General features: G+C 40.9%; 1 protein-coding gene across 1 annotated transcript; it reads right to left on the bottom strand.

The window, feature by feature from the left end:
- Positions 1 to 10,026: 10,026 nt before the first annotated feature.
- On the bottom strand, positions 10,027 to 14,365 carry LOC124292177 (trypsin 3A1-like). Its single transcript, XM_046729230.1, has 4 exons — positions 14,235 to 14,365; positions 12,815 to 13,000; positions 11,196 to 11,320; positions 10,027 to 10,190 (listed from the first exon to the last, which is right to left on the bottom strand). Exons 1-4 carry the CDS (start codon positions 14,363 to 14,365, stop codon positions 10,027 to 10,029), a joined length of 606 nt encoding a protein of 201 aa, XP_046585186.1.
- Between the last annotated feature and the right edge of the window lie 502 nt (positions 14,366 to 14,867).

Genomic DNA, 14,867 nt, shown 5'->3' with positions numbered 1-14,867 from the left:
AGAATAATGCTGAACAGTAATGTTTCCACACCTGTCGAAGCTCTTTCTGTATAGCTCTAGTGATGGGTTTCACCCTGTCTGTAATAAAAAGTATGCGGCTAGAATCAAGGATGAGTGTATCCAAGAAAGATCTTCATACATTTACTTTTAATGAATAAGAAATGCCAGAGGAAAACCTGATTCTTTTTTAATGGTGAAGAATAGAGGTTACATAGAAACCTCCTACATTGAACGTGGTGTGCTATCCAAGAATGATAGGCGTAGCGGGTTTCTTGTCAGTCATAATTTTAATACCATTCGGAGATCTGGATAGGTGAGGTGAGGTGAAATTGGGTTTAACGTCGTGCTGGAGAATATTTCGCTCATATGACAACGTGCATGCGTGTGTATGTGTATGTGCGGCTGCTTGTACTAGCCCAGAATGAAGCTGGTTTTATAGTGCTAGCCCACTGAGATACCATACCGCAGTGAAGCATGAATACCCCACTCAGACAGAGTATACTGACTCCGAGCCGACCAGTCCTTGTTGTACCCATTAATGCCGAGCGCCAGGCATGGACCAACAAGTACCATATTTTAACATCTTTTGGTATGACGCGGTAGGGGATCGAACCCGCGACCTTCCGCTCTCCGGGCGGACGCTCTAACCACTACACCACGGAGGCGGTCGCTGGATAGGTAGTGATACCAAGAACAAAGGACTCAAATGGTGATAGGCAAGTTCTTGGACTCTACGTATGGTATCTTGATTAATGCTCTGTTGGTTTTGTCGTAGTACTGCTTGGTTGCTAACCTCTTTCGTGGGTCGCCTTGGAATGTGTCCAAAAAGGATGGGTCACTTACTAAATCGCGATATGTTGCTGAAGAGCTTTGGTGGCTTCCCTTGTTCAGACGAAGTAGTTCTATGATGTTCCTGATTTCCGGGTACTCTTGTGCTTCCATGCTAAATGGTCTCCTTAGTAATAAACTAAAACTAAATCGGGGATATCTTGGTGGCATAATTCCTGTTTGCTGAATGGTGGCGGAACTTCTGCAGAATCTACTGTAAAATATTGTTTCTTGAGCATTTGCTTGCCAGCCTTTAACGTTTTTCAGCCTTGATTTTCCACCTATGTTGATCAGCTCTGACATCATCTGAAAATACCTATTGTCCTATATCAGTCCCCCATGGTTCATTGAAACAGTTGCAAATTTGAATAATGGTCTAAATGCTTACAGCTTTTGTTCTGTCGCCTCCGGTCGCGAACTGGTACACTTCCGCCCCATTTGACCTGCATGGTTAAATGAATGTTATTTGCTCGTGGTCTGGATGTTCTGGAAAATACTGAAAAACAATTGATACATCCGAGGACAAATTGGTGTTTTGATTCTTTGGATATCAATAAGTGTCTGGCAGGAGTTATTGAGAGATTTTGCTATTGCATATCTCACCTTGTCAGCCATCTTATTCTAGGGAAGCATCCTGTCATAAGGGGTGGAAAGTCGACCTCGAGTAGATAGTAATGTTTAGATGGGTGCAAAAAACAAGAATGAATTGGTGTTATGAAGTTCTGTATATTGTATAACACTATAAAATAGTATCCCATATGTATCGCAGAGGTGATACTCAAAGTGGGCACGTGACGACAACAGGTATTTCTCCACAGACTTGTCTTAAGTCAATACTCGCTCTCGCGCCGTGGTAGGAATAGCCGTTGGTCTAGTGGGAGTGTCCGTCGGTGAAAAGCTGTCTTGAGCGGCGGTGTACACTGGACAAAACAAGCAATCGGTTGTAAAAGGCATTGTCATGTTGGACAGACAAAATCATGTTTAGATTGTTTTTCTTATAAAAACGAAATATGCGTAATGTGAAAAACAAATGCGTAGGAAAATTCGACGTACTTGATATTGCCAATGGATGTTCTTGTCATTAGGAGAACAAACCTGTGAAATACCGAAAACGAGTGACAGCTGAAACACCATAACACAGTATTGATATTGTGGCCTTATTGTTGTTACCATTTGTCGGAGCAGGTATCATAATAAATACACATCTGTATAGAAAGCGTGCGGATGATAAATGGTTCTGTAACAAACCTTCGACTGGACCTTACGGTACATTATTAAAGTAAGAATTGGACGTGTTTAACAATAATTCCTATCTGAATAACATATCACTGAAAGAGCACAGATAATATCTGAAGCCAGCTGTTTCTGTCCTGTTGGTCTCAGATGAAGTCCATCATATGCGATGAAGTCCTGCCTCACTCTCCCGGAATATATGGAATGACGATGGCCTACTTAAGTCATCCCATTCGCTGCACAAAGTCCTGGTCCTGGTTCAGGTGTAGACCTTCTTGTTCAGGCCATCGTGGTTTGCACAGCCTAGTTGCCTCCTATTCCGGTCTCTCGGGGTGACACCAGAAAGGAGCACCAGAGCTCTGTGCAAACAGAGTATACAAGACATTATGATTTACTAAAAATCATATATCCACTGACAATGCTTTGGACTATGAGTGGTCATGCTTGGCAGCGGCTCATACAAACAAAATTATTGTCAGATTGGGCTTACCAGTTGACAATATGATGCATGCAACTAGATACTGTGAGTTCTGTTCCCTTCTTATGGCAAGCAGTTTTGAGAAGTCGTCCTGGCGTCCTGGGCATGTACGCGAGTTCATTTATCCTAACGTGAACGATGGTCAACTGAAAACAATGTTAAATTATAACTTACTTCAGAAATATTTCTTTTCGGGCAATCAAATCATAAGACACATATCTAACATGCAATATGCACTATGATGGGTATATTACGACTACGAAACAATCTTTATTTTGTGCAAGATGCAAAACCCTTCAAATGTCGTATAGTATGAAGACGTTTCCCACCTAGAACCTCTCCATGTCCCAGAGTTGATCAGGAATGCCTGCCGCCATGGCTCCTGACAGAGATCCTGTCACTGTCCCTTCTTTCTCTGAGTGACTTGCGACACACTTCACCGACGAGTTGCCAGCATGTGCTGCAGTCATTTTCAGGTCAGATGATTTGATATAGCCCTTTCTTGGCCCGGGTTTTAGGCACTCCCTTGCTGTCGTACTTCAGTGTGCAAAATACGCACCATGTCGGAAAGCGCGCGTAAAATCTCCAAATCACCAACATGGTCTGAAGTACTTCTCTCTTGCTTGACAACAGTAAATGAATCTATTCCGAAACGTAACATCACAATGAAGAAAAATACGGAAATTGTCATCCATAAAGGATCCTACCGTTGTTGTTAGTTTTCAACTTATAAAATTCCAACCAAACACCTGTTTTGAGCAGTACATTCAGAGACCAGGAATCCCTCTTCTTTGATCGATGTTCTAAGAAAGACCCCCATCATACCATCCACTGAATGATATCCCGGTCTATTTATCCCATAGGCCTGACGTTTTCACTTCATATACCCTCATCTTTGGAAACGCGACGACGATTTGTACAACTGCTTGGCAAAGGAAAGTTCACAACATAAATGCCTCAATAAAGCGAACATGACATGGGTATTGAGTGGTGTTCAATCTGACACGTGTATCGAGTGGTGTTCAGTCTGACACGGGTATCGAGTGGTGTTCAGTCTGACACGGCTATGGAGTGGTGTTCAGTCTGACACGGGTATTGAGTGGTGTTCAGTCAGACACGGGTATCGAGTGGTGTTCAGTCTGACACGGGTATTGAGTGGTATTCAGTCTGACACGGGTATTGGGTGGTGTTCAGTCTGACACGTGTATCGAGTGGTGTTCAGTCAGACACGGGTATTGAGTGGTGTTCAGTCTGACACGGGTATTGGGTGGTGTTCAGTCAGACACGGGTATCACAGTTGTATTTGGGACGTTAGGTTTTGCAGTGTTTCGGCGACTGTCGACCACCTCCGTGGTGTAGTGGTTAGAGCGTCCGCCCGGAGAGCGGAAGGTCGCGGGTTCGATCCCCGACCGCGTCATACCAAAAGACGTTAAAATATGGTACTTGTTGGTCCCTGACTGGCGCTCGGCATTAATGGGTACAACAAGCACTGGTCGACTCGGAATCAGTATAATGTGTCTGAGTGGGATATTCGTGCTTCACTGCGGCATGGTATCTCAGTGGGCTAGCACTATAAAACCAGCTCCAGTCTGGGCTAGTACAAGCAGCCGCACATACACATACACATGCACGTCGTCATACGAGCGAAATATTCTCAAGCACGACGTTAAACCCAATTTCACCTCACCTCACCTCGGCGACTGTCTCAGCCGAAAACGTTTTGATAACGTTTACACGTTTTTGTTTGCCCGGCAGTATGTGTTGTCTCTGTTGTAGTGTAGCCTCATTGTGTTTGCCGAGGCTGTTAGTACATGTTTATTCTCATCCCTTAGTTACACGTTGTGGGTCAGTATGTGAGCTCGGTCTAACTCACTGTAAACAGTACACCAAGTTTAAGATTCAGATTCCACTGTAGAGTGAGTTGTATTTAAGATATAGTAGGACCCCTTTCAATTAACTACTAATTATGTCAGATCAGTATGGTGGAATGACCGTCAAGTTATCTAACGCCGTGGCTACGGATAGTCTGAGTTAGTGTATCTATCGTTGTGACCACGAGAAAAAATTCGTATTTTCTGTACAAGGATTTTAGCACTACTTCTTTCAGCAACCCCACGGATCCCCTGTTTTAATGTCTCCCCGATGTTTATGTCAGGAGGAATGTATAGACCTAACTATTTGAAGAATCTCCTGTTCTCTTTCAGTGACTACACTTGAGTTCATATTATCTTGTAGAAATTCACATTGCGTCTTATATGTTTGAAAGTTATTCATGAGAAGAATAGCAGGGAGAAGTCGTGTTTTAATATATTCCTTTCATGCATTATATTAATGCAACTGCATCTGACGCGTGTAGATATAACATAAATATTGTCCCTCAATACATTTAAAAGATGGGATTATTTGTAATGTAAGAGGTTTACACTTCGCATTCCTCTGTGATCAACTAGGTACGAGTTCTATAACTTCTAGTCAATCTGCATCCTTCTTGTTCTATGTTTCGAAATGATATTGACTACGGTAAGTTATATGTACCATTAGTATGGCTAGGTTCCAAAATATAGTTTTGAGTACACAACTGTGTCTATTCTTTCCAGTCACTTTTCGTATAGATACAAATTACGTACAGACACTTTACAAGTAATACATGAAGGTTGCGCTGGCTGACTGAACAGGGTTATTACATGTCATAAAGAAGAACTGTTGCCGGGACTTAATAGGGCTAGTTTAGTGGAATACATTTACAAATCTGTCTCAAAGGCAGTTAATAATCTGCATTTGCGACATTTGTATGATTATATTTCCTTGTGTACGTTACACAATAAATGCACAGTCATCTCCTTTTGACTGTGTGGACAATATTAAGCTGAGACCTACTAATAACATATGTTATATTATATGTTTGAACGGCACATTTCAGTTGATCCATTCTATTCCTGTGGTCGCCCCTATGAGGATACTTTACATTACTTCTTTACTTGTCCTAATTATTCTAACATCAGACATCGCATGTATTTTTTACGAACATGGATATAATTTAAATTCTGTCCTAAATGGAAATCCAAACAAAAAATGAACTTGTAAATTCTTTCATACTACAATGTGTCCATACTTTTATAATAAAATCGCATAGGTTTGATAAATGATTAATAATGTTTAATACGCAGGTTGCTTGCTTTCCTATCATGCTGCATATTATTTAATATTTGTTTTATTCATGTATCAATGAAATGGAGAGGTATTCAAATAAGCCATTACGGCTTGTTTACCAATCCTAGTTCAATTTATTTTGAATAAAATATGTTTACACTATATGTTATATTTGGGATTACACTTTCGTAGTAAAGTACAGATTCTAGTACTTTTGTTGGGTTGAGTCACATCCGGGATTCGAACTCACACCCTCAGAGTCAGTCACCTAACTGACCTAACCATGTCACCTAACCATGTCGTCCCCAGTGCAGTTACCATTGTCTACTAATCTGCTATGTGCATTGGACCATAAATTGCGACCTCCATGCTTTGCTAGGAAAGGTACCAGCCACATCATCACTGTACAGGAAATAATTGCAGCGAGAGTACGCCATCCCGCTAAGACAATGTAGTTTTATTCACTGACAAATTTCAGTTATGTCACACGTCACTCAAGCAGGAAGTAAAAACAACACGTAGCCCATGCAATAAAATCATATAACGTTACATACTAATTATCTCCCTTTGCCAATATTTGCAAAATTGTATATGTCATGCAAATCCATCTTTTACAAAATTGTAAATCTCACCTTTCCGATATTATAAATGTCTTGTAAATATCATCTTTACAAGACATTTATAAGCTTGTAAATCTACATTTGTTTGCAGTGGCATAGCATGTCTAAATACGTAACAAGACTGTCATTAAACGAAGCCCATGACTGAAAGTGACATTACAAAATCTCAAACAACCCTCGATATGTTCATACGGAACCAGAGTATTTTCCTCATCTGGTTCATACTATGTACACACAGTGAAAAAGTCAACAAAATATAGAAACATCAAAACGTGCGTACTGGTTCAACGTTATAGCACAATAAACGAATAAAAAACTAATACAAAATATAAAATTGAAGTCAATCTGTAATGAATTGGTCCAGAAATAGTTGACCAAATAGGAACAATGAACAATTGTTGAATTGAAAATCGAAATAAATATAATACTGATTAAAAATAACAATAAATAAACAGTAAATAAAATAATAATAAAACCACAAATGGTTGAACAAAAAAAGAACAATGTACAACGGCTCTATCTTTATTGAATGACGCTACAGTTGCCCGAGTCTTCATTTTACAAGAGCTGACTTAATCCACGCGTCGTAAGCAGGTACTTTTGTGTAGATGGCTTGTGTGTTCTTGACATTACATGTCGCTGCCCCGTATGACGTAATGCCACACTGAACCCATCTACCGCCGAACTGACAGAACAACGGACCGCCGGAATCACCCTGTTATAATAATGATAATCAGTCAGAATATTTATTGCGAAATAAAGTGATATGTTAGTTTCATATTTGTAATTTCAGCCACATATGCGAAGAACATTTTATCAATAAGCAGATTTACTGTGTTAAGGGTTATGTGCAACTGGATATTGTTTCAAAATAGAAATGGAGCCGAAATTAACCTTGTTGATATACTATTTTCCTTTCCAGGACCAAGGTAGGGCAAATGAACAGAAAGTGAAATTTATCTCCTATAGCGTTTGAATTACAAAGAGAGCATAATCTTTCACTTGGGTGTATTTTACTCCATCGTCCTCTTTCAACTGAAAGGTAATCGTTTGAGGTTCTGAAATTGGGTAATAAATTCGGATAAATGTTTACAAATGTTACAAAATGTCCTATTGAAGATTTTTCAAGTCAGTAGATTAATTTCTTTCCGTCCATTTTCAACAAGTGCAAAAACATTCTTTTTATTAGAATATGCTCTCTGTCACCCAAAACTCATTTAAAGTATCCTAAGCTTACTGCAGCAATCCATATATGGCCAGATGTGTTACAGATTGTATATGTATGTCCACAAGGCCACTGAGGCGGTTACTGTCATCATCATCAGCTGTACTCACTTGACAGGTGTCGGAGTCCCCAGCTGCACAGATCTGAGTCTTCTTGTTACTGGGTGATGAATATCTGTGGGGGCACGACCTCCCATCATAAGCCTCGATACTTGCGTCGAAGGGGAAGTCTGGATACGTATCTGGTAGCAAATAACGAACATACATGCATGTTTTTTTTCATTGAGAGGGGCGGTGGGGTAGCCTAGTGGTTAAAGCGTTCGCTCATCACGCCGATGACCCAGGTTCGATTCCCCACATGGGCACAATGTGTGAAGCCCATTTCTGGTGTCCCCCGCCGTGATATCGCTGGCATATTGCTAAAAGCGGCGTAAAACCATACTCATTCATTTTTCATGGAGACTTTCTTTTATTCACCTTACATATTTATTTGTACTTAACGAACAATTCACGTACGTATGTTTCCTATTACCTCCTTACTACGTTAACTGCATGCTCTTCATAAGGTTAACAGTAGCCCATGACATCATCATACCGTTAACAATTGCTGCAACATCGACATACCGTTAACAATTGCTGCAACATCGACATAACGTTCACCCTAGCTTACGAAATCATCATAATCTGAAAACGTTCTTCTCACCGCACCAGTTTGATTGATCGTTGTCGTCGTATTGAAGCAACCAAGGATATGAGTTCTTTAGCCGACTGTGTAAATGCCATTACGTCATAATGTTTTCCATCAAATACCTCACCGTAATAACTATCTGTACTGTTATATACTAATGGAAAAAAGTAACTGTGCTTCATATAAAATATCGTAAAATGTTTATTCCAAAACATTTTTGAAAAAACTATCGCAGAAGAATATAACCAAACGCACTTTTGTCATTGTCTGAATGAAATGCGCATGTTGCACGTGCGTTTCGTGTGACGTTGCAAGTTTCGTGTTTTGCATTTTAAACTCAATTGTGATTTTGTCACACGTGTTTTTCAGCCCAAAAGAGCACTTATCGTTTGTGTAGACTTCTGGTGATAAGAAAAACACATTATTGGTTCTGTTGACACGGCAAAACATTATGCCCCGTCTGTCTGAAAATAAACGTCTACGTGCCGTCGGTATGCTGCAGACTGGAATGCCCCAGATTGAAGTTGCTAGACATTTTAATGTTCATCGGAACACCATATCGTCTCTTTGGATACGTTACCAGCAAAATGGCAACACTCGCGACTTACGTCTGTCAGGTCGTCCACACGTCACGTCACGTTGGCATGATAACCAAATCCGCCTTGTTCAAGACATCTAAGGAATCGCTTTCAACCTGCAACTTTGACAGTTTGAACGATTCCTAGTTTGAGACCCATTTGTGGTTGGACTGTAAGAAACCGTCTAAGAGAGCACAACATTCGACCCGGACGACCTGCGATACGTTCCGTTTCGCTTCCACGTCACCGTCAAGCACGTCTAGCATGGTGCAGACAACATCTAAGGTTCACACAACGTGACGGGAACTGTCCTGTTCACAGATGAGTCTCGATTTCACCTTGACAGTTCAGATGGGCGAGCTAGGGTTTACATACGTGATGGGGAACGTTACGCCGACGTGTGCATCACCCAACGTCGTTCATTTGGAGGTGAGAGTGTAATGTTGTGGGGGGAGCCTCTCACACCGTGGACGAACGGAAGTCGTTATTGTCAATGGCAATCTGATGGTTTACGTTACCGAAACGAAATTATTGAACGTCACGTTGTGCCCTTCGTGCTGAACCATGGACCTGTTACCTTCCAGCATGAGAATGCCCGTCCACACGTTGCACGTGTCGTCACAGACCATTTCAGGCACCAGAACATTGATGTTCTGCCATGGCCGGCAGTTTCGCCAGACCTTTCGCCCATAGAACATAGAACATGTCTGGGATGAAATGGAGCGACGTTTACGTCAACAACCAAACCAGCCGTTGCAGCTTGATGAATTGGGTGAATGATTCTTTGGTGAACATTTGAAACAATATTACTCAAGCGTTTTTCAACCATCTTGTGTCTTCCATGCGTCGCCGTTGTGTAGCTTGCATCGATGCTAACGGGGGGTCACACACGTTACTGACTTTGTGAATTGTGTTCTGATACCACACCTCTGCAGACGTGTGCCACGCCCTTGATTGTTACCGTGCTTAAGTTTCATTCATGAAATTTTCCTGATTAAACATTGATTTAACTGTTCACTAAATCTTACGTTGTTATTATAATTATTAACAAAGGTATAGTACATTATATAAAGAAAATTTACTGTTTCCCGCTAGAACTTGCAATCATATTCCATGTGTGACTGAATGGATAGATCAATGTACGTTGATGAGGACACCTTCTAATTTGGATACCCCACAGTGTAACATATCATAGGTATAACGTCATAACGTCATGTCACATGACAGCTACGTACTGAACCCGCCCTGCTGCGAGGTGGCTCCCCACCCCGCCACAACACACTTCCTTCCTTTGAGGTTCCCGCACTGGCCGTTGACTGGAAGACACACCGGCTCGGCGTTCTTGACACCGGTGATGGGCTCCGCCAGTGTCAGGACACTGATGTCGTTCACTGAAGGAAGAACCAGTTTACAGTTTACCAGACTATTAATAACTCGACGTAGGTTTCAAAACGCAAACCTTATGAACGAATGATGTTTAAACCGCAGCCTAAAACCAATGGTGAGTACTGAGCGCACCTTCCATACTACAGGGTTACAATGACCCACAGACATGTCACACTTGAGTTCATAAGCGCTTTAATACAATGTTAAGACAAGATTTCATTCCCGTTGCATGTGATAAACATATTTTCCCTTCTAAATACTTTCACTCAAAAGGCCTAAATACAAACAAAAGCTGACTCACGGGTTTATTTTTCACGGATGCCTAAAATTGTCAAATTATGTCCTCATTATTTCATCTGTACACCAACGGTTTCGTGTAGTTTTCAGTACGCAAGATATTTTGTCTTAAACAGAATCAGAATCCCTCTTGGGACATCTTTGAATCGTCTTTAACAGTCCTTGGTACTTGAAGGTCCTGACTTGACCGCTCCAGAAAGTGCACTGTGGTGCGCACGTTACCCTAGTTTGAAATAGACTTGCTGTGATGCTGTGTGCACACGAACATAACACACATGACACACATAACATACATAACATACAACGCACAACACACATTACACAACACACATAACACATATCTTTCTCCTTCTCGTACATAATGCTTATTTGTGTTTCCAACAGTGTTGGACCCGTGAAGGTCCGGGTTAGAACATTGATCTTCAGTAACCAATGCATGCTTGTCGTAAGATGCGACTAACAGGATCGGGTGGTCAGGCTCGCTGACTTGGTTGACACATGCCATCGGTTCTCAATTGCGCAGATTGATTCTCATGCTGTTGATCACCGGATTGTCTGGTCCAGACCCGATTATTTACAGACCGCCGCCATATAGCTGGAATACTGCTCAGTGCGGCGTAAAACTAAAGTCACTCATTCACTCCAACAGTGTTGTCGTAGTAGTGAGCTGTGGTGCCGTGTTGTTTTACTGACTGTTATTGTGTTGAACATACCTAGTTGGTCATCGTTGTACCTAGGGTGCTGGGTTAAGGTCTTGACCTTGATGATCTTTTCGCCGTCATTCTTGGTAATATCATGCTCGGCTATGCCAACCGAAAGTTGTCGTGCCTTCAAGCCTCTGAAAACGCCAATTTGTGGATGTACATTGGGTTAAGCTGATGTATTCCCAATATAAGATGTTAAGAATATGTAATAACAGATGCCATATGTACAGGTTTGTATATGACTTTTTTCAGTCACAGAAGGTACACGGGTAACCTTGTATGATAACAAATTGCGATCCTAGAGTTGATAATGTACAGGTCGCACTCGTTTTCTGTCTCCCTTCAGTGAACGGAGGCCCATTTAGCATTGTGTCAAATTGTTTACAACAATTCTATTATATTTTCGTGCCACAATTCCTGCAATTATTTACGAATTTATCAATTCTCATTTCACTATGCCACAAATTATCGTCCAACAACTCATAAGACAGCGGTAGACACTGCAAATAAAATAAAGTCAATATTTTAGAAACACGTTTGGCACAATGCTGGAGGCCATTCCTGGCTTATAAATATGATTTTTAAAAAAACCGAAAATTCATTTTGATATGTAATCATCACCATGTGTCCTTAAATCCAACAATGAGCTAAAAGAATGCTGCTGCAAGAAACAGTATACACTACTTCACTCTGTCTCTGACAAATTGAACTGTTTCCATTTAGTACCTTTTTATTGCACGTTACATTGACCTCTTAAAATTCTCAAAGATAACTTCGCGTTTGTTTGGGAACTGAATTGAGTTGGACAGTGACAATAACTATGTCCTCCTGTTTTTCTGTGTTGTGTATTCTTGCAAACGTTTAGTAAACAAATTAGAAAATCCGCCAAAAGTAAATTGGAAATGAGTTTTTTTCCAGAGATTTAATTCCATCGCCAATTAGCATCTGTGATGGTTGACTTACACCGTGATATCCGGTGCTGACTACATTTGAGTGATGACAAGTAAGAAGGTACATGTAGTCAACGATTATTTAAGTGAGTGAGTGAGTTTAGTTTTACACCGCACTCAGCAATATTCAAGCTATATAGCGGTAGTCTCTAAATAATCGAGTCTGGACCAGACAACCCAGTGATCAACAGCATGAGCATCGGTCTGCGCAATTGGGAACCAATGACATGTGTCTACTAAGTCAGCGAGCATGACCACCCGATCCCGTTAGTCGCCTCTTACGCCAAGCATGGGTTACTGAAGATTCATTCTAACCCGGATCTTTACGGGTCAACGATTATTTAACTAGTCATCGTCAGGGGGCTAGACCATGGTATGTATATATAAGTGAAAACAGACAGCTCAAAATATATGTACATAAGTAATAACATCCCCACGCAACACCCCGCCCTCATCTCACTCCACACAACTGCAAAATTTAAAGACATTGAATAAAGTCACGAACGCACTTCTCAACCACACGATCAAAATATAGTAAATATAATTATTTTCGTTCTTCTGATTCTTTTTATAAAAAAAAGTCTGTTTATACTTTTGTCTGTAGTTTGTGATGTATCAAATGTGCTACACTCAGTACTAAGTACTGTAACTCATGTCAACCTCTCGATCTAGACGTACATAGTGCAGTGAGCTGCCGTCATGACGTGGCTTGGGTCTATGATTGTGGCGGTACACACAACCTGGTCGTTTTTAAGGAGCGTTACCAGGAACTTGTATTCTCCGACAGCCACTCTCTGTCCGTTGATGACTCTCAGAGCCGAGGCGGCTTCGGAGACAGTGCCACATGCTCCTGAAAGTGTACACCTGCAGCATTAACCGTGGTAAATTTATGTAAGTGTACGTAAAGAACATTTAACAATGACTTAGCAAAAGTGGTAAATATTTATTTTTGTCCCTTAGAAACACTGAAGTGAAAAATCATAAAGCGAGTAACAAAGGACAATAAAGCACTCAAAGGTTGTGTTTTTTAATTGTAAACCGACATTACGTAAACAGTATTTAATAGAAGAAATGTACTTGCATTTAATCTAAACTAAAAGAAGACTTCTAAAGAGTTATAATTTTAAAATTCAAATTGATTTAAAAACTGTACATTAAACCCAGATTGCTGAAATATCAATAGATTTGCATCTTTCGGCACCAGTGTGTCGTAGTACAAAGCGATCTTAGAGCCCAGGTGATCGTAACTCCCAACCTAAACATAAACTTACGACTGGCGAAGCGTTAAGGTTGCTTTGTGCAACGGTACCCAGGAGATAATATTTCAAACATGGTAGTGCTATGTGCTTACAAATGTATCTCTTAATAAAGTCCTCATTGAACCCAATTAGTTTTGCACAAAATCAACCACGCAGAGATTGTTTTTACAAACGGGCATGATCAAAGTTAAGAACAGGTCTTATCATTTTGAACAATGTTAAAAAAACTTTCCCCTGATTTTAAAGGAAAATATACTTGGATAAAGGTAACATTCTCATCTTTGAAGTGATGGGGTTTAGTCTGCCAGTACCAAATTCCCTGAATATAACAAATATCGGCAAGTGATGATTGTTCTCACTTGTCAACACTCAACCAAATGTATCTGCCGAAAGGTGATCTGCTGGGCGTAAAAAGTGACGACAAGTGATGACAAGTTTGTGTCTGTATCACTGTATATATCAGTGATGACACCAGGTGGTCGTACAAGGGTAAGCCTGTCCCGATCTACTTGGGACACCCGCGACAAAGTTTGCACTACACAATAGCGGCGTATCACAATACTTGGTGCACGTTGCTGTTGATTTAGTTATAGAAATGTATCTACCGAATTGACTATCAAATAAATGAATATATACTGAGAGAAACAAATAAAGGATCACATGAAAATTCAAGCGTTCCTTTATTATTTTCCAGTTTTCATTACCACAGCGCTATTCAAATTTTCCTGTCATCCTTTATTTGTTTCTTTCAGTATATCATCAGAAACATCAATTTGACACCAACAAGAGTTTGGCAATATCCTGTGGGCCAATCAAAGCTCAGATCACTGTCTGCTTACTCGTCGAAGGTTTCGCTGTTGTTGTAGTTGTTGCTGTCGTTGTCGTTGACGTTGTAGTTGTTGCCGCTGACGTTGTCGTTGGTTTCCGGGTCGTTGTTGCTACGTCGGGCGCGAAGACGATGTTTGGACATTCCCCGCTGATGAGTATCTGTAGTAGTGGGGCTTGGTTGATGTCTGGCACAGTGTCCGCAATGTCTAACAGACTCTGGCAGTACGAGGAGGGAGAACTGTTACCCAGCTGTATTGCCGCTGAAATACCAACTGAATGGTAAAGAATACAGAAGGCACACTCGAGCGATCTCGCAAGTTGACCTTGATTCCAAAGGTCGAGACCGCAGGACTGTGTGACACCGTAATGTATTCCTAAGAATAGAGATGAGTTAGTTCACTCAGCTTTAACCTTTAAATATGTCATCCATTGAAGGAGTGCATGAAATAAGACATATGTGTGTGCGAGAGACAGCCAGTCAGAAAGACTGAGTGATTAACACAGATATCCACATGACGACGGAAGTGGTTACAGGCGTTGACGACTACGAGTGTGGTGCTGTTCGGCTATAAATTATAATCAGGACTAATGACACGTGTACTGGTTCCAGGAACAGGGGACAGGGTCAGCGAATTTTGAAACTG

The sequence above is a fragment of the Haliotis rubra genome, unplaced genomic scaffold (genome assembly GCF_003918875.1).
Source record: "Haliotis rubra isolate DU_JTF1 unplaced genomic scaffold, ASM391887v1 Scf51, whole genome shotgun sequence".
NCBI classification, from domain to species: domain Eukaryota; kingdom Metazoa; phylum Mollusca; class Gastropoda; order Lepetellida; family Haliotidae; genus Haliotis; species Haliotis rubra.
This window is presented reverse-complemented; position numbering and strand designations above follow the sequence as displayed.

Bases quoted from the DNA above. Each gene is read 5' to 3' on its own strand.
- LOC124292177 (XM_046729230.1), bottom strand. From the start codon at position 14,365: ATGTCCAAACATCGTCTTCGCGCCCGACGTAGCAACAACGACCCGGAA. The intron at 13,001-14,234 runs GTAAGCAGACAG...TTAATGCTGCAG, and splicing joins AACAGCGAAACCTTCGACGA to GTGTACACTTTCAGGAGCAT. The intron at 11,321-12,814 runs GTACGTCTAGAT...TGGCGTTTTCAG, and splicing joins ACGGCAGCTCACTGCACTAT to AGGCTTGAAGGCACGACAAC.